General features: G+C 35.4%; 2 protein-coding genes and 1 pseudogene across 2 annotated transcripts; all 3 read left to right on the top strand.

The window, feature by feature from the left end:
* The first annotated feature begins 230 nt into the window (after positions 1–230).
* Positions 231–1,164, top strand: LOC114922452 (annotated as a pseudogene).
* Positions 1,165–7,856: 6,692 nt separating this feature from the next.
* LOC114922451 (olfactory receptor 14C36-like) lies at positions 7,857–8,822 on the top strand. Its single transcript, XM_029283827.1, has one exon. It carries the CDS (start codon positions 7,857–7,859, stop codon positions 8,820–8,822), a length of 966 nt encoding a protein of 321 aa, XP_029139660.1.
* Positions 8,823–16,134: 7,312 nt separating this feature from the next.
* Positions 16,135–17,058, top strand: LOC114922450 (putative olfactory receptor 14L1). The gene has a single exon (XM_029283826.1). The coding sequence runs from the start codon at positions 16,135–16,137 to the stop codon at positions 17,056–17,058; it is 924 nt and encodes a 307-aa protein (XP_029139659.1).
* The last annotated feature ends 1,710 nt before the right edge of the window (positions 17,059–18,768 follow it).

The raw sequence follows: 18,768 nt of genomic DNA, 5'->3' as shown, positions 1-18,768 counted from the left end.
TTGATATTAATGATATTAATGGTTAAAAATCTGTGAGAGTTATCACCCTGAACTTCAAGGAAACACAATCATAGAAATCTGTTGTTCAGAATATTTGAATAAATTTGGAAGGTCAGGTTTTAATCTAATATCCATGAAATGCAGTATTCCACAGATAACTCAAAATGATATTGAATGGAAATAGTTTAACATTTGTTGTTCTTTTTCTTTTAGGGATGTAATTATTAAGAATGGATAATGACACCTCTCAGTTTTTTCTTTGGGAATTCTCAGAAATTTGGGAGCTACGGGTTATGCACATAGCTTTACTGCTGATATTGTATTTAATGACATTATCACGAAACTTTCTCATCATCTCTGCTGTTGTTTGTGACTACCACCTTCACACCCCCATGTACTTCTTCCTGATGAATTTAGCCATGCAGGATGTTGGTTCCATTTCAGTCAGTGTCCCCAAAGCTGTTTTTAATTCTCTCATGAATATTAGGACTATTTCTCATTTGGGATGTGCTGCCCAAGTCATGTTCTTCACCTTTTTCTTGGCCTGCAATGTTTTCCTCCTTACTGTGATGGCATACGATCATTATATTGCCATTTGTAGTCCTTTACAATATGAAATGATAATGAATAGGAAAGCCTGCACCAAAATGATTGGCAGCGTATGGATTGCCAGCCTTCTCAATGCTTCATTACACACCATTTTCACTTTTATTACTCCTTTCTGTTCTAATATTATCAAATCAGTTGTACTGTGAAGTCCCTTACTTACTTAAAATTGCCTGTCCTGGTGTATATGTACCTGAAACTGGAGTTCTAATTTTCAGTAGTACATTAACACTCGGTTGTTTTATTTTTATCCTTGTGTCTTATGTGCATGTCTTCTCTGCTGTTTTGAAAATTCCTTCGGTTCAAGGAAGGAAAAAGGCCTTCTCCACTTGTCTGCCACATCTTATTGTCTTCTCCCTATTTGTGTTTACGGCTTGCTTTGCTTACCTAAGAGACATATCTGACAATCCATCCTACCTTCAATACATAATTACAATGCTGTATTCTATTATTCCACCCATTACTAATCCATTGATTTACAGCATGAGAAACAAGGACATCAAACTTGCTCTTTCAAGGCTTATTAGTCAGAGATCATTTAACTTTAAAGAATTGTGAGCTATGTACTTATTTATGTTTGCATTTGATCAGGAAGGAGAAAAATAGACACACAATATACAGTTTATACGTATATTTATCATTCCTATTACAGGCAGCTTAAAATAATTTCCTCCTTGTTGATCTTGGTGTTTTTGATGCATTGGAGAAATTGTTCTGGGAAATTTATTGAGTGGGTAAAGTCATTGACCAGGTGTCTGAGTTTTCTCTGCAAGATTTTTGCTAGTTTATATGTCAGTGTTCATGGCAGAGACAAAGACGTCCTGGATGCACCCACGTTCCAGGCACTGGCATCTCATTGATTATGTCATCGTGCGGAGGAAAGACATGCAAGATGTAAGAGTAACTAAGGCCATGCCGAGTGCTGACTATTGGACTGACCATAGACTCATCATTTCCAAGTTAAATATTCACATCAAGCCAAAGAATCGTCCATAGGGAAACAGAGTTGTGATGAAAAAGATCAACGTCGGTACACTGGAAAACCCCGACGTAGTAGCTTCATTAGTAAAAGATCTTGACAATCAACTCCCAGAGCTGCAAATACAGGAAAATGCTGAGAAGGACTGGGAATGTTTCTGGGACATCTTGCACTCTTCTGCACTTAAGGTTCTTGGACCTTCATATAGGAAGCAGCAGGACTGGTTTGATGAAAACGATGAAGAGATTAAGGCCTTGCTTGCTGAAAAACACCACCTCTATCGTGCTCATCAGAATGACCCGTCTTCAACTGCAAAGAAAAATGCTTTTACTAACACTCGCAGGATTGTACAGAGCAANGCCCATCCACCATCAATAATGAGGCGATTGACAGAATACCCCAGGTGGATATCAACTATAGCCTGGATGTCCCACCATCAGAGGCTGAAACCTCACAGGCCATCAGTCAGTGTTCCAGTGGTAAGGTGCCAGGATCTGATGCAATCCCAGCGGAAGTCTATAAGGCTGGTGGTGCTGTGCTTGTTGAAAAACTCACCCAACTGTTCCGGTCTTTCTGGAAACAAGGTTCCATCCCTCAGGAACTGAAAGACGCGTCCATCGTGCACCTCTACAAGAGGAAAGGAAATCGACAAGTCTGCGATAATTATAGAGGAATATCACTTCTCTCCGTCGCAGGCAAGATCTTTGCACGAGTGTTGCTAAATCGCCTGATTGACCATCTGGAACAGGATCTACTACCTGAGACCCAGTGTGGTTTCTGCAAAGAGCATGGCATGGTGGACATGATCTTTGCAAGCTCGACAGCTCCAGGAGAAATGTCAGGAGCAGAATCGTGAACTATATACCACCTTTGTGGATCTCACCAAGGCTTTTGACACAGTTAGTCGTGAAGGATTATGGCGCATTATGTCGAAGTTTTGGTGCCCTGACAGATTTATTCTGATAGTACGGCAGTTCCATGTACATCTCCACCCCGGACCACCCCAACGATGCCGCGGAAGTGATGTCCCAGTGCCTGGAGGCCGTGCGAGTCTGGATGGGGAGGAACAGGCTTCGACTCAACCCGTCCAAGACTGAGTGGCTGTGGTTTCTGGCGTCACGTCATAGCCAGTTGGTTCCATCTCTGGCTATCGGGGACGAGTCATTAGCTCCCGCGGAGAGGGCCCGCAACCTGGGCGTCCTCCTGGATGCTCGGCTGTCTTTAGATGATCATGTGACGGCCGTGGCCAGGGGGGCTTTTCATCAGGCTCGCCTGATACGCCAGTTGCACCCCTTTCTGGATCGGGACGCCCTACACACGGTCATTCAAGCCCTCGTTGTTTCCCGCCTGAACTATTGCAATGCTGTCTACATGGGGCTCCCCTTGAGGCTCCAGCTAGTTCAGAATGCGGCTGTGCGGGGGATTTTGGGGGCCTCTAGATGCTCCCATGTAACACCTCTCCTGCGCGAGCTGCACTGGCTGCCGGTGGCCTTCCGGGTGTGCTTCAAGGTGTTAGTAACAACTTTTAAAGCGCTCCATGGCAATGGACCTAGGTATTTGCAAGACCGCCTCCTACCAAATATCTCCCTTTGACCAGTCCGCTCCCACAGAGAGGGCCTCCTTTGGGTACCGTCGGCCAGCCAATGCCGGCTGGCGACCCCCAGGGGGAGAGCCTTCTCTGTGGCAGCTCCTGTCCTCTGAAATGACCTGCCCCCCGACCTACATACAATTGTGGACCTGCGCCTCTTCCGCCGAGCCCTGAAAACTCATCTGTTCCATGCGGCCGGCCTGGCGTAGTTTTGATTGGGTTTTGTTAGGGGTTTTATATTTTAGAGCAGGCTTTTATGTAATATTTACTGTGATTTTTATTATTGCCTGTTCACCGCCCTGAGTCCTGTAAGGGAGATAGGGCGGTATATAAATTTAAATAATAAATAAAATAAATAAATAAATGATGGCATGGCGGCTCATGTTCTGAGCAACGGTGAAGCCTCAGAGGCTTTCCCTGTCACAAACAGCATTAAGCAAGGCTGCGTGCTGGCACCAACCTTGTTCAGCATGATGTTTTCAGCCATGCTGTCTGACGTCTTTCAGAACAGCTCAGTGGGAGTCAATCTGAGGTACAGAACTGATGGGAAATTGTTCAACCTGCGAAGACTCCAGGCTGTCACCAAGGTAAAGGAGACTGTGCTACGAGATCTTCTCTTTGCTGATGACTGTGCCCTTAATGCAGGATCGGAGCAGGAAATGCAAGCCAGCATGGACAAATTCGCAGCCACTTGTGACAACTTTGGCCTCTTTATCAACACAAAGAAAACTGAAGTGATGTACCAGCCAGTTCCAAAAGCCCAATACCAAGAGCCTACCATCACAGTGAAGGGACAAAAGCTGCAAGCAGTGGACCAATTTACGTATCTTGGTAGTACCCTCTCCCGTGCAGTGACAATTGACATCGAGGTCAATTGTAGAATTGCCAAGGCAAGTTCTGCATTTGGCAGACTGCGGAATAGCATGTGGGACCGCCGTGGAATAAGCCTTGCTACTAAGCTTAAAGTTTACCAGGCAGCAGTGCTAACTACCCTGATGTATGCTAGTGAGACCTGGACAGTGTACAGGAGGCATGTCAGGCAACTGAATTATTTCCACATGACTTGCCTTCGCAGAATTCTGAGGATCCGGTGGCAGGATAAGACACCAGATACAGATGTCCTCTCCAGAGCAGGCCTATCATCAGTTTACACTCTGTTGATGAAAGCCCAGATGCTCTGGGCAGGCCACGTTGTAAGGATGCCAGACCATCGCATCCCTAAACAGCTCTTCTATGGTGAGCTGTCTCAAGGAAAGCGATCACACGGGGGACAAAAGAAGTGATACAAAGACACGCTGAAAGCATCTCTCAAGTCCCTGGATATCGACACCATCTCTTGGGAATCTTTGGTGCATGATCGACCGACATGGCGTACCCTGGTTTACCAGGGTTGCCAGACATATGAACACAGAAGGATAATCTTGGCACAAGAGAAGCGAGCACTCCGTAAAGCCAGAGCTGCAAATGCTGAAGCAATAGTGTCCACTTTTCTCTGTTCAGTATGTGGCAGAACATTCCGTGCTAACATTGGTCTTATCAGCCATCTACGGACACACCGTTGATGGCCCATAATCCATAAAATGTCAAGGTCTTCATCGAAATCGATGGATGAACAACATTTTGGGGAGTCTATAGAATCTGGGTGTGGAGGAGTCTTGTGGTTGCATGTGCTTTCTCTCTAGTGGTGTTAGCCATTTTGCTTTTTCCATTTTTCTTAGGTTGTCTTTTATTTTTTCTCTCTAGCTATTTTGTCAGATCATTGTGGATTATTTTGTAGGTTTTGGTGTTGTTGACATTGTTTTTGACTTTGCTGTCAGTCTGCCTTTGTCTGCCAGTAAGATAATGATGCTTTTGTCTTGTTTCAGTATCTTTAGTCCTTTTGGCTGAATGTTTCATTTTGTGTGTTGTGTTGCACATTGGGGATGATTCTTTGCCTAATGTTTTCTAGTATTTCTTGGTCCAGGTGGCTCATTTTGAGAATGGAGTTGAGATTGGTGAGGAATTCAATGAAGTCAGCATCTTTGTGATTGAAATTGAGGCCATGTGTGAGGACAGTCTTTTTCTCATCAGATAGAGATCTTCTGGATAGATTTCTGATCCATAGTTCTGAGTTGTTATAGTAAGTTGCATTTTTGGGTTTGTATTTTGTTGGAATTCCTGTCAATCGTGCATTGTAAGATCTTGTCCAATGGAGTTGAACAAGCAGATTTTTGTTCATCAGTGATGCATTGGTATTTTTCCAGGCAATGATCATGAACCAAAGCACTTTGCACCTGTTTTGGAAGAAAAACAGCTAACACCACTACAAAGTACACAAGAAATCCCTTAAGCCCAATTGTGTCTCTGCCAGGAACACTGACATACAAAGAAGCAAAAACTCTGCAGAGGAAACTCAGATACACCAAAATCAACAAGGAAGAAATTATGATCTCCTTCGACATCACTGCCCTCTTCACCGAAATTGACATTGGCTAAGCAAACCATATATTATGTACTCACTAGACACCATATCCACAAAGATGATGCCACTACAAAACATTTCACATCCACAGAAACCATCATGAAACTTACTTCAAGGTAATTGGGAAAATCTACAAGTAAATACAAGGTACCCCAATGGGATCATCCATATCAGGCCTAATAGCAGAAGCAGTCATGTAATGACTTGAATCCATAGCTCTATCCACCATCCAACCAAAATTATGGACACACTATGCCGATGACACCTTCTTCATCATCAAAAGTTTCCAAATTGAAGAAACAGACCACCTACTGAATAACATATTCCCTGGGATCAAATTCACATACAAAGAGGAAACAGACAACAGACTCCCATTCCTTGACATCGACATAAGGAGAATAGACAACGGAGAACTGGACACCCTTATCTACCACAAACCGTGTAAACAATTCAGATCCTCGGCTTTGCAAGCCACCATCCCTCAGCACACAAAAGTAATGTGTCCAGGCCTCTTCAAAAGGGCCAGGACATACTGCAGCACCACAACATTAAGCAAAAACGAAACAGCTGCTTGATGTCTTTTCCGATAATGATTATCCCAAAAATGTCACACACATCACCCAAACCACAACACATCACGTACAAAAAATAACCTTGACATATCTGGCTTAGACTTTCATAAATCTGATAAAGTCAGATTTAGTGCTCATGACTATTTAATTGAGCCTGCAAATTAGTTCTCTCCATCCGCCATTATAATAATAAAGACACTTGGGCAATATCTTTTATTTTTAAATTCACCCAACCCCCAATAGGTTATTTATACTATGAACTGAAACTGTTCTTTTTTTTAAAAAAAAGCCCTTGGGGAAATGGCAAGAACAAAATAGGTAAAATCTCATAAAAATACAGTACAATATAAAAATTTATTGATGGCTTTGGAAGGAGAAGAAGAAAAATGTAAAGAAATCTGCATGAATAAAGATGGATGAAGATGGTAAGTCATGTACCTATATTTAATTTGAATTACACATTATTTGTTCCTTTCTTCAATTAAATATTCATATATCTTCCCTTTCCTTTGCAATTAAAATTCCAACAAAATGCAGATTATAGTTATAAGTGTTGGCTGCCCAAATCATTCTTCAGTAACATTTATTTAAGGGGAGATATTAAAACATCCTAAATTAATCAAGTAAAGCAAATAATAACTTATCCCATAGTTTTCCCCTTTACTTCCACCTTTAGTAATCTCGGGCTGTGTCAGTATATAAAATGGACTGTCTAAAAACATTTTCATTCACTTGATAAACAAGCTGACCATACAGAATTCCTAATTCAAATTATGTTGTCAAATAGAACTGGGGTTCTGATTTTAAGCCATTTTTTTTCAGTCCACATATTGTGTATATTCCAAGAATATAACAAATGTAATTCAAACCCCCAGTTCATTTAGGGCCATTAATATTTATTTAAAAAAATGATGGCTTAAAAATAATGTAACAATAACATTCTCTCCATCTACATGCAGCAAAATACATAAGTATGGCTAATCCCAACCCAACCCAAGTAAGTTATTTCTATAACAATTAAAGGAAGGAATTTAGTATAAATTATAATTCTGACTTTACAAAACTAAAGCGCAGAATCTCAGAGCTATTCTATAAAATCTCAAAATCTTTTCTATCTAAAATTGTGTATTATACTGGTTAAATTCATTTCAACAAATAGTGATAGTGTATTGTACTGCCTGAACTATGCCAGTTGAAGCAGAATAAACTATTTTAAAGAAGAGGAGTAATTTCAACTATTTTCACATTGACATGTTTGAATATACTTGCATTCATTTCCAACTTCCAGAAGCTTTTATTTGATTTGATGAAAGCAATCTTGTTGCTTTAGGCTCTCACATCTGATTAAGTTAGTATTAGAAAATGGTTTTAATTAAATCAATAATTTCAAGTATCTCTAAAACCTCTAAGATTATAAAGAAAATCCATAAGAATTGGCAGTGGTTAAATATCTGTCAGAGTTATCCTGAATTTGAAGAAAACATATTTTCATAATACTCAGAATGTTTCAATATTATTTTAGAATGAAGTTTTAAGGTAATCTTCACTAAAAGCTAATCCATCCTTCTGCAAATCATTCCAAACTGTACTGAATAGGAAATATTTTTTAATAATGTTATGTCCTATTCTTCTAGGGTATAATGTTTAAGAATGCATAATGATACTTCTGAGTTTCTTCTCTGGGAATTCTCAAAGATTTGGGAGCTACAGATTATGCATGTGGCTTTGCTACTGATATTCTATTTAATGACTGTAACATGGAATCTTCTCATTATCTCAGCTGTTGTTTGTGACCACCATCTTCACACCCCCATGTACTTCTTCCTGATGAATTTAGCCATGCAAGACATTGGTTCAGTATCAGTCATTATTCCTAAAACTCTTTTTAATTTTCTTACAAATATAAGAAGTATTTCTCATTCTGGATGTGTTGCCCAAGTCCTGTTTTTGTTATTTTTCCTGAGTTGTAATATTTCTCTCCTTACTGCCATGGCCTATGATCGATATATTGCCATCTGTAACCCTTTACATTATGAAATTATAATGAACAGGAAGGCCTGCACCAAGATCATTGCTGGTGTATGGACTGCCAGCCTTCTTAATGCATCATTACACACTGTTTTCACTTTTATGACTCCTTTCTGCTCTAATAGTATAAACCAATTTTTCTGTGAAGTTCCATATTTACTTAAGATTGCCTGTTCTGAATTATATGTATCTGAAGGATTTCAAATTTTCAGTGCTATGTTAGCCATTGGTTGTTTTGCCTTTGTCATTGTGAGTTATGTACATGTCTTCTCAGCAGTTCTTAGAATTCCTTCTGTTCTAGGAAGAAAAAAGGCCTTCTCTACTTGCTTACCACATGTGGTTGTTTTCTTCATATTTTTATTTACTTCTTGCCTTGCTTACCTCAGACCTACAGCTGACAATGAATCACATCCAAACTTCATAATAACAATAATGTATTCCATTATTCCATCTATGTTGAATCCGTTAATCTACAGCATGAGGAACAAAGACATCAAGGTTGCTCTTTTGAAACTTTTTGGTAAAAAAAAATATTGTTTTTTTAAGGAGAATATGTTGTACATCTTATTTTCAAATAAGAGACAGTAAGAGAGCTGATACAAATAAGATGCAAATGTAAATATTTTCACAACAAGTTTCCACTTTCCAATATATTATATAAAGTTCAAAGGGTTTTTAAAATTCATGTATGAGATTTGACTTACAGTATCTCTGCTAAGGTTGAACTTGTAGTGCACTGAATCATCTCTGACAGGTTTTTTTGTATAGATTTTATTAGTTTTTATAGGGTTAGGAGTAAGGTAGGGTTGGGATTAGGGTTGAGGTTTGGGTTAGGGTTAGAGTTAGGGTTGGGGTTGGGGTTGGGGTTTTTCCAAATAACATTTTCAATATTTAGCAAACAGCATAATGTCTGGGTACATGTATTTAACTAACAATAATAGATATAGTTAATTATCATAAACAATATGTTAATTCTTCACTCAATAGCCTTCTTGCTAATATAAATTTAAAATTAAATATCACATTCCTTTCTCTCTGACTCGTTTTTCTAGCCATTGGTAAAAATTTTCCCATGTTCTAAAGTACACTGAGTCTTCTTTTTCCTTTATCTTTAAAGTCAATCTATCCATTTCTGCACACTCTAGAATTTTCTTAATTAGTACTTCTTCAATTGGTAAGTTTTCATTTTTCCAATGTTGGGCAAATACCATTCTTGCTGCCGTTAATAAGTGTAGTATTAGATATCTACACTCTTCTCATAATTAGCTCCTATTATTCCTAACAAAAATAATTCTGGTTTAAAGTCTATTTGTTTTTTGGTCATTTTCTCCAACCATAAATGTATTTTAACCCAAAATCCTTTTGCTTTGGGACATGTCCACCAGATATGATAATAAGTACCTGGTCTCTGTTTACATTTCCAGCAATTGTTTGAAGTATTTTTAAACATTTTTGCTAATCTCACTGGTGTCATATGCCATCTGTAAAACATTTTATATAAGTTTTCTTTATATGCCACTGCTTTAGTTAATTTAACATTTCTTTCCCATAACTTTTGTCAATCTTCTAATTCTATGTTATATCCAAAATTCTTTGCCCATTTTATCATTGTTTCTTTTAGTTGTTCTTCCTCTATCTTTAAGTTTAATAGAAATCTATAGAGTTTCTTAATCAACTTTTTGTCTGTTTTTAACAGTATTTGATCAAATTCTGTCTGTTCTTTATAAAATCCCGTTGTTTTAACATCTTTTTCATATCTCGTTTGAATTTGCAGATGTGGACACCATGCTAAATCAATACCTTGTTCTTGTACCTCTTGTCTGTTTTTCAATTTTCCTTCATTGTCCAAAATATCTTTATAAGTTACAACTTTATCATAGTTAATTAAATTTGGGTAAGCAAAAGCTTCCATTGTTGCAAGCCATTTGGGTATCTTAATGTAATTTTTTTCTTTTATTCTTTCACATTCTGAAAGAAGTGCATTCTTTATAAAATGGTTTTAAAAATATCTATGTATTTTATTCTTTCCATACCACAGAAAGGCATGTCAACCGATTTGCAGGTCATGCCCCTCTAGATACAATAGTCTTTCATCTCTAAGCATTATCCATTCTTTAAGCCATGTTAAAATGGTTGCTTGATAATATAACCTCCAGTCCTACAGTCCAAATCCTCCAGTGTCTTTTGCTTCTTATAGCATTTTCACTTTGATTCTAGCTTTTTTTCCTTGCCAGATAAATTTCAATATTATTGTATTCAGTTCATCAAAAAAGGCTTTTCCCAGGCTTACAGGAATCGTTTGAAATAAAAAAGTACTTTTGGTAAGATATTTTCACTGTTGCTATTCTCCCCAACATTGAAAGCTGGAGGTTCTTCCACTTTTCCAAATCCAATTTTATTTGTTTTAGCAGTCTTACATAATTATCTTCTTTTATTGTTACTCATCTTGTTGTTAAATAAATTCCCAAGTACTTGACTTTTTTAACTATTTGAAGATTTGTTTTTTTGTTAGTTGATTTTTTTTGTTTTCTGTTAAATTCTTTGTTAGCACTTTAGTCTTTTCTCTGTTTATTGTCAACTCTGCCACTTCTCCATTTTTTTCTATTTTCTCCAGAAGCTTAGTGCTTGTTTCCAGTGGATCTTCAAGTATAAAAACCAGGTCATCTGCAAATGCTTGTAATTTATATTTTTCATCTTTTATCTCTAGTCCTTTAATTTCTATATCTTGTCCAATGTTTCCATTCAGTACTTCCAATGTTAATATGAATAGTAATGAAGATAGTGGACATCCCTGTCTTGTGCCCTTTTTAATATTGAAGTTTTCTGTAAGATCTCCATTTACATGAATCATCTCTGACTGTTAATGACTACAGAGACATACATGTTCAATTTTCTTGCCAGCATTTTAAGTAATAGCTGAGAGAGGAAGTTTCCTGCAAGGACACCTAGTTGGGTAGTGCTGGACCCATGTTCATTTTTTTCCAGTTTTTGACTTAACCACATGATACTGGTTGTCTCTGTCAGAATATTTAGACAAAAGTTTGTATCTTTTATTTGATGCCAAAGTGTCAGAGATAATTTTCACAACAATTATTCTGCGAAATACAGTTAACAGATAAAAAATTAGAATTGTATGAAATATTGAATTGAATGGAACTTTACATATTTCCAGTATGGATGCAGTACAGAAAATCTATAAACAATGTATTTATTAGGAAAAAGCATTTGAAAATAAATAATCCTGTTGGCGTAGTTTATAAAAAAAATTGCAAATAGTGTTCAAGAATTTCATATGAAAAATGTTTTAAAATTTCTATGAATATTGATGTGAAATTTATAATAAATCTTTAATGAGAAACATAATACACATGAGCTAATTACCATCCCTTTTTATTGAGGTTTTCATTTTTTATATGTTAAAATATGTATTCATTTATATGCTTCCTCAGTTCCACAGTAAGTCTAGGAAGCATGCATAGTAAGGTCAAAGCAAAACAATAGGGATTGTATAGTACGTCTGTCTATATCAGTTACAAAGAAAGATGTTTATATATAAAGACATCTCCTACTTTTTAAAGCATCAAATAAACATGGATAATCCAATCTTTATGCAGAAAGTTCATTTATTAAAAGTTACTGTTTAAAAAAGGGAGGTAAATAAAATTGGCTTGAATAGGATCTAAGTAGTTTACATTTCTACAGTATTTATTGGCACATTACTTACTTCTTCAAGAAAACATGTAAGGTACTTGTTTACTACTTGCTTGCATATTAAAACCTAGAGTTGACAGTGCATCCCATTCAGACTTCATAACATCAATAACATATTCCAATATTCCACCTATGTTGAACATTAATTTACAGCATGAGAAATAAAGATATCAAAGTTGCTTTTTTAAGGCTTTTTGGACAGAAGTTTTTTTTAAGAGAATGATCTATGCATCCACTTATTTTCAAATTTCAACAAGAAAGTAAGAAAACTGACATAACATAATTGGTTTGACTGTGTTCCAACTTTTTAATAGGAATTAAACCAATCTGGAAGCTGATCTTCTGTGGTCTTCACTGGTAATGAGAATCTGGAAACAGCTTACAACCAAAATTTCAAATATTAATTAGTATTAGCAGTAATGGAGGAATGCCATTTTAATTTATAGAAACAACAAGTATGGTTAAGATAAGAGCAAAGAGATTATGCAAACACTTCTATTAATTAACTGGACAAGTTTAATGTATCATTCAATTAACCTTTCCCTGCAATTGTAATGCATGCATGTAAGTATATCTTCCCAAATAATATTAGCACTTCACATTTATAAATAAACATAATCTCAGGACTGATTCAAATATTACAAATTACAAAAGAATTATAAAGGAAAATATAAAATTTGAAGAAATAATATCTAAAAGTTCATTATCCTTTTCTTCTAAACTTTGTTATAGTAATCTTTACATGAGATAATACCAAGAATTTATTCCACATGCCTTTAGTAAAAGTATAACAAAAAGATCAGGTTGGTTAATGAAACTCCTTCCTTCCTTCCTTCCTTCCTTCCTTCCTTCCTTCCTTCCTTCCTTCCTTCCTTCCTTCCTTCCTTCCTTCCTTCCTTCCTTCCTTCCTTCCTTCCTTCCTTCCTTCCTTCCTTCCACTCTATCATCTCTGTCTATGTCTCTCTTTATTCAATTTCAATTCAATTCAAAGAGAAACACAAATACAAAAACAAATGTATATATCAAACAATAATGTAGACACATTCATCAAATTAATTACTTATTAAGATATAATACCCAGACAAAATAATAACATAAAAATAAACACAAATAAGAAAGATGCAAAAATCCTTCCAAGAATTAACTTATCAAATTGATGTAAATCATCTAAACATACCATCTACTCATTTAATGATATAACAAATTACACTTTTCTCATTTTTAAAATTATTATAAAATCTATGTAAAAGTGAAACTTATTCTGTCAATTTTTAGTAATTAAAAAAGCCTTTTTTAAAATTAATAGTGTACACTTTTTTGCAGAATATATATTGAAGGAAACTGTATTGGAAGAAAAGGACATGGCTCTAAAATTATGGGGAGACTCTCCAATCACCTGCAATATGCTGAGGGTGCTAGCCTGAAAGTTGAAAAAGCCCATGATCAACAACTTCTAGGAATGAAAGGCAAGGACCACAGTAGAAATAAAATGACGATTTAATATAAAGAATAACAAACCAAAGCCAACATGAATAACCTATTTTCAAATTAACAGTGAAAATCTTGAAGTGGTAAAGAGTTGATCCAAAAAGACAGACAGTTCAACTATACAGGTAGTCCTCATCTTGTGACCACAATTGAGCCCCAAAATTTCCATTGCTAAGCAAGGCAGTTATTAAGTGAGTTTTGCCCCATTTTATAACCTTTTTGCCACTGTATTTTAGCAAATCACTGCAGTCATTATGTGAATCATGTATTCATTAAGCAGATGTGGCTTGTCTCATTGATTTTGCTTTTCAGAAGCCAGCTGGGAAGGTTACAAATGGTGATGACATGACTCTGGGACAGTGCAGCTGTGATAAACATATGCCAGTTGCCAAGTTTTGATCACATGACCATAGGGATGCTGCAATGGTCATTGGTATGAAAAACTTTCATAACTCATTTTTTCAGTGCTATTTAATTTTGAGAGATCAATAAACAAATGGTTGTAAAGACTACCTGTACTGAAACCAGCAATGAAGGGTTTGAAAAAGAAACGGATGCTGGGATGTGTCTACACCTGCAAAAATCAGAAATGTGCAGACATTCATTTTCCTTAGTGATCTTCATGTAACAAACTTGGACTTGAGAGAAGAATATTGACTTTTTTTCACTTAAGTGTTGGAGAAAAATTATGAAAATATGATGGATAGCTAAGAAAGCAAAGAAATAAATCATTGGAAAAAATCAGTTAGGAATTCTCAGATGAGGTATAAATGGTCAAATATAAATGGTTCAAATTCTCATATTTTGGGCACCTTATATCAAATCATAATGTTCTGAAGAAATGTGTAAGGCTGGGAAAAGTAGAAGGAAAAAGATGAAGAGGATGACTAGCAAGATATGTGTGAACCCAATTGCAGCTGAAATATGAATGACCATGTTAGAGAAAATCTATATGTTTGCTAAGAGTGAATACAACTTGATAACATATAATCAATCAAACCAACTCCAAACTTTATTGAAGAACTAGATAAATATTATTCTTCTACTGACTCTATAGGGTATATTAGAAAATTATGTGTTTGTGTGTGCAATAGATGTTGCAGTAGATAAGACAAATATTGCAAACTTTATATTGTAAAATAAGGGGAAAATATGAATACATCACTTCACTTACAACAAAGCATATTTCTGTGGAATTTGCATGACCAATTTTCCCATTGGGATTCTCATTTCTCCAAAAAATAGCTAGATACAGCTTCTGTATAGTAAAAAGTTTGCCAACCCCTGATTTTCAGGATAATACAGGTAATTTGTTTAAAGAGGACTGAGAAATATTTTTAGGAATCACATATACAGCAATGAAAATCAGAAAAATTCTTACACCATTATTCTCTGTCATTATTTAATGAAGAACAAATAGCACCTTATTTCTAAGGACACCTGTTAAATATCCTGCACAATGGAAACAAATTTTTCATCACATGAAAATTGACAGAGTTATATTTAGTGTACATCTACTTTAATATAACCTTTCTCATTATTGAGCCTGCAAATTATTTTCCCCTCATCCCGCTTAAAACAGTACCGATTCTAAGGAAATAATCTAAGGAGTAAAAAAGGAAAAACATTCTACAGTGCCTATTTTATCCTCCCAATGGAGACAGTATTGTAAAAAACATCTCTGGGGAAATATATTTGGATTAAATATTAGCACTAGCTGCACAATGTACAGTAAATCTCACTGATGGCTGCAGAAAAAAATAGATCAATAGATGGCTAAAGACGGTGAGATATTGACTTATTTGATTTTGAACTTATTCAGCCAAAGCTTGTCTTGTGTTTTATTTGAACTTATTTATTAAACAATCATCTTGCCCATCTCACCTAGAGATGACTTTAGGTGGCTTACAACTAATAAAACACTGATATGAAACTTTAAAATAATAAATAATAGGACCTAAAATTGTTTAAAAATCACAAGGATGGAGAAAAAGGAAGCAAGATGTACATTGTCTTGATTGAATGTAATCCACTGAAGTCAATGCCTAAGAATCAACTGAGTTTGGAGTTTTACATTATTTTTGTATAATCTATATTCAGTTTATTACCCTTTATGCCCTCATTTTCATTTTTAACATGTCCTTAGAAGCCAGGGCTTTGTAAATGTTCAAGATGAACATTCTCTCAAAAGGCATTTTCATTCGCTTTCTAAACCAAAGTCACTAACTTTGATTTGTTTAAATGATTAAAAAGTTTCAACTTATGCAAAGCTTTTTTCTCCAGGCATTCTTTGGATCTATCATTTTAATCACTTCAGATGGAAAGAACTTGATTGAATTTGGATACTTTCATCTCAATTAATTTGACTCTAAACAGAAAACAAAGAAACCAAAACTTTGAATCTGATCAGACCTTACACATGAATACCGAAGGAATATCTTAAAATTCTAGATGCATTCTCAAATATCTCCAAATCCAAGGAATATAACAATGCCTTAAGGTCTAAGGCTTACCACTCTGAAATTAAAAATAAGTAAGATAATTGGCAAATCAAAATCTAATGGTGTTACTCCAAATGTTGTATGATCAAGATTTACTGTAATGTTCAGTTAAAGTTGATCAGTTAGTTTTCAAAATACTTCAAGCTAAGTAGGGTTTCCATTAACTTTTCTTTGCTTTTTTAAGATTATTGTAATTAAGAATGGATAATGACACATCTGTGTTTCTTCTTTTGGATTTCTCAAAACTTTGGGAGGTACAGATTATTTACTTATCTTTATTCCTGATACTTTATTTAACAACATTAACTGGGAACCTTCTCATTATCATTGCTGTTGTCTTTGACCACCATCTTCACACTCCCATGTATTTCTTCATGATGAATTTAGCTATTCAAGACATTGGTTCAGTTTCAGTCATTATCCCTAAGACTATTTTAAATTTTCTTACAAATATAAGATACATTTCTTATTCTGGGTGTGTTTCTCAGGTTCTTTTCTTTTTCTTTTTCTTGGCCTGTGATGTTTCCCTCCTTACTATAATGGCATATGATCGATATATTGCCATTTGTAATCCTTTACAATATGAAATGATAATGAACAAAAAAGCCTGTACCAAAATGGTTGGCAGTGCATGGATTGCCAGCTTTCTCAATGCCACATTACACACTACTGCAACATTCACTCTTCCTTTCTGCTCTAACATCATCAATCAGTTCTATTGTGAAATCCCATATTTACTTAAGATTGCTTGCCCTGGTTTATATGTAACTGAAATTGGAATTATAATGTTCAGTTCTACTTTAGGATTTGGTTGTTTTGTTTTTGTAATTGTTACTTATGTGCACATCTTCTCTGCTGTGCTGAAAATTCCTTCTACACAAGGAAGGAAAAAGGCCTTCTCTACTTGTTTGCCACACCTTATAGTCTTCTCCCTCTTTTTGTTTACTGCTTGCTTTGCTTACCTAAGAGACATATCTGACAATCCATCTCATCTTGACTTCCTAATTACAATTATGTATTCCATTATTCCATCCATGTTGAATCCAGTAATCTACAGCATGAGAAACAAGAAGATCAAAGCTGCTCTTTCAAGGTTTTTTGATCTGAGATTTATTTCTTTTTAAAGAGGCATCAAGTGTTCATTTGCCAGAATTTTTAAAAAAATCTGCAAGAAAGAGAAAAAACAAACATAGCATATAAAACTATGTGACAGTCTCCATTATCACAAATGTTATCTTATATTAGAAAACATAATTGCTCATTTCTATAACTGAACATATATCTGTTTAACATATCCAGACATATCTCTTTTTGCTGTCACCCTGATTTCTGGTGACTACATGAAAGCTTTTAATCTGGAGGATTAACCACTAGATGAAACCCTCTCCCCTATCTATCTATCTATCTATCTATCTATCTATCTATCTATCTATCTATCTATCTATCTATCTATCTATCTATCTATCTATCTATCTTATATCAAGAGAGAAGTGTATATATTGAGAAAAAGGATGCAGAAGACAATTGTATTTCAAGTTTAGTGACATATTTTTATTTTGCCTTCAAATTAAGAAAACTTTACATATTTAGAGTTTTTTCCAGGTTAACTTGCTTGCTTTCTTATTTGCTAAATAAAGGAGAAATGGGGGAGGGGAATGTTCCCATAGCTGCAAACCTGTGAATTTCTCAGAATTTTGCTTCAGGTCAGGTCTTGCAATCTCATGATTATAATGGGATCATGAAATCATGGTGCCAGGTTTTAAATTTGTTGCTTATTAAGAGTTTCTGCACAGAACCTGGCATTAGGTACTGTGGAAATTGGCCACCCTTTGTTTACTAAGGAGCTCCTGAGAGCGTGTAATTGATTTGGATATTATTGTGCTTATTATGTATGCTTTGTACAATATGTTTGTACATCTGTTTGCTTAAACTAATAATAAAACTTAACATCCTTTTATTTGCTGATTTGTTATTGTTTCTTGGTCAGAAAGAACCAATTTCATACGTAATTGATTGCTGTCCTGACATTTGGGGAAACAAAGAAATGATGAAATGAATTTGAGAGTAATTTAATTTAGTTTTTTGTTTTGTTTTGTGGAATATCATACTAATGACCTATATGAGAAATGCTTACAAAATCATCACTAATTTTACTGACTTCCTAATAAACAACTATGAGGAAGATTGGGCTGTGAGAAAGTGACTGACCCAAAGTCATCCAGCTGGTTTTCATGCTTAAAGCAGAACTTAAACTCACATGCTTCTTAGTCACCACACAAACTGACATTCCATTGCCCTTTGATTTCATAATTATAATTCTGTATTCCATTATTGCATTCATTTTAAATTCATTAATCTTTATTAGGACATTAATATTGTTCTTTTAAGTCTTTTAAGTCTTCTTTAGTTTTGAAGTCATTTTTTTATTTCTTTAAAAAAAAACAATTTTTTAAGGAGTGCTCTATTGAGAGTTTGGAAGAAATATTATTATAAATTAAATTATAAAATTCCTATTTGGGCAACTCCGGGACAGGTGATAGAGGGGATATCTAGGGGAGTTAACTTGGATAAAGTTTCCTATAAGGAATTACTTTGTCTGGTAGGACAAGACTGGCAACTTAAATCTTTAGTAGACTTGAAACAAGAAAATATTGAATATTCTTGGTTTTATTATAACCAATTGACAATGAGGTGGCGTATGGATCAAAGAGCTGGCATTACCTTACAGGATGCAAATTTGATGAAACAGATTAAAGATCAATCTCAAGCTCATATTAAAAGAATTTATAATGTATTGATTGAGTTGGATTCAGAAACAGAATTGGTTAAGGATT

This window comes from Protobothrops mucrosquamatus, unplaced genomic scaffold, assembly GCF_001527695.2.
Source record: "Protobothrops mucrosquamatus isolate PMUCROS unplaced genomic scaffold, P.Mucros_1.0 scaffold247, whole genome shotgun sequence".
NCBI lineage: Eukaryota > Metazoa > Chordata > Lepidosauria > Squamata > Viperidae > Protobothrops > Protobothrops mucrosquamatus.
Note: the sequence above shows the minus strand (reverse complement) of the source record. Positions and strands in the feature narration are given on the sequence as shown.

Excerpts from the sequence above, each read along its gene's own strand:
- LOC114922451 (XM_029283827.1), top strand. The coding sequence starts at position 7,857 with ATGCATAATGATACTTCTGAGTTTCTTCTCTGGGAATTCTCAAAGATT.
- LOC114922450 (XM_029283826.1), top strand. The coding sequence starts at position 16,135 with ATGGATAATGACACATCTGTGTTTCTTCTTTTGGATTTCTCAAAACTT.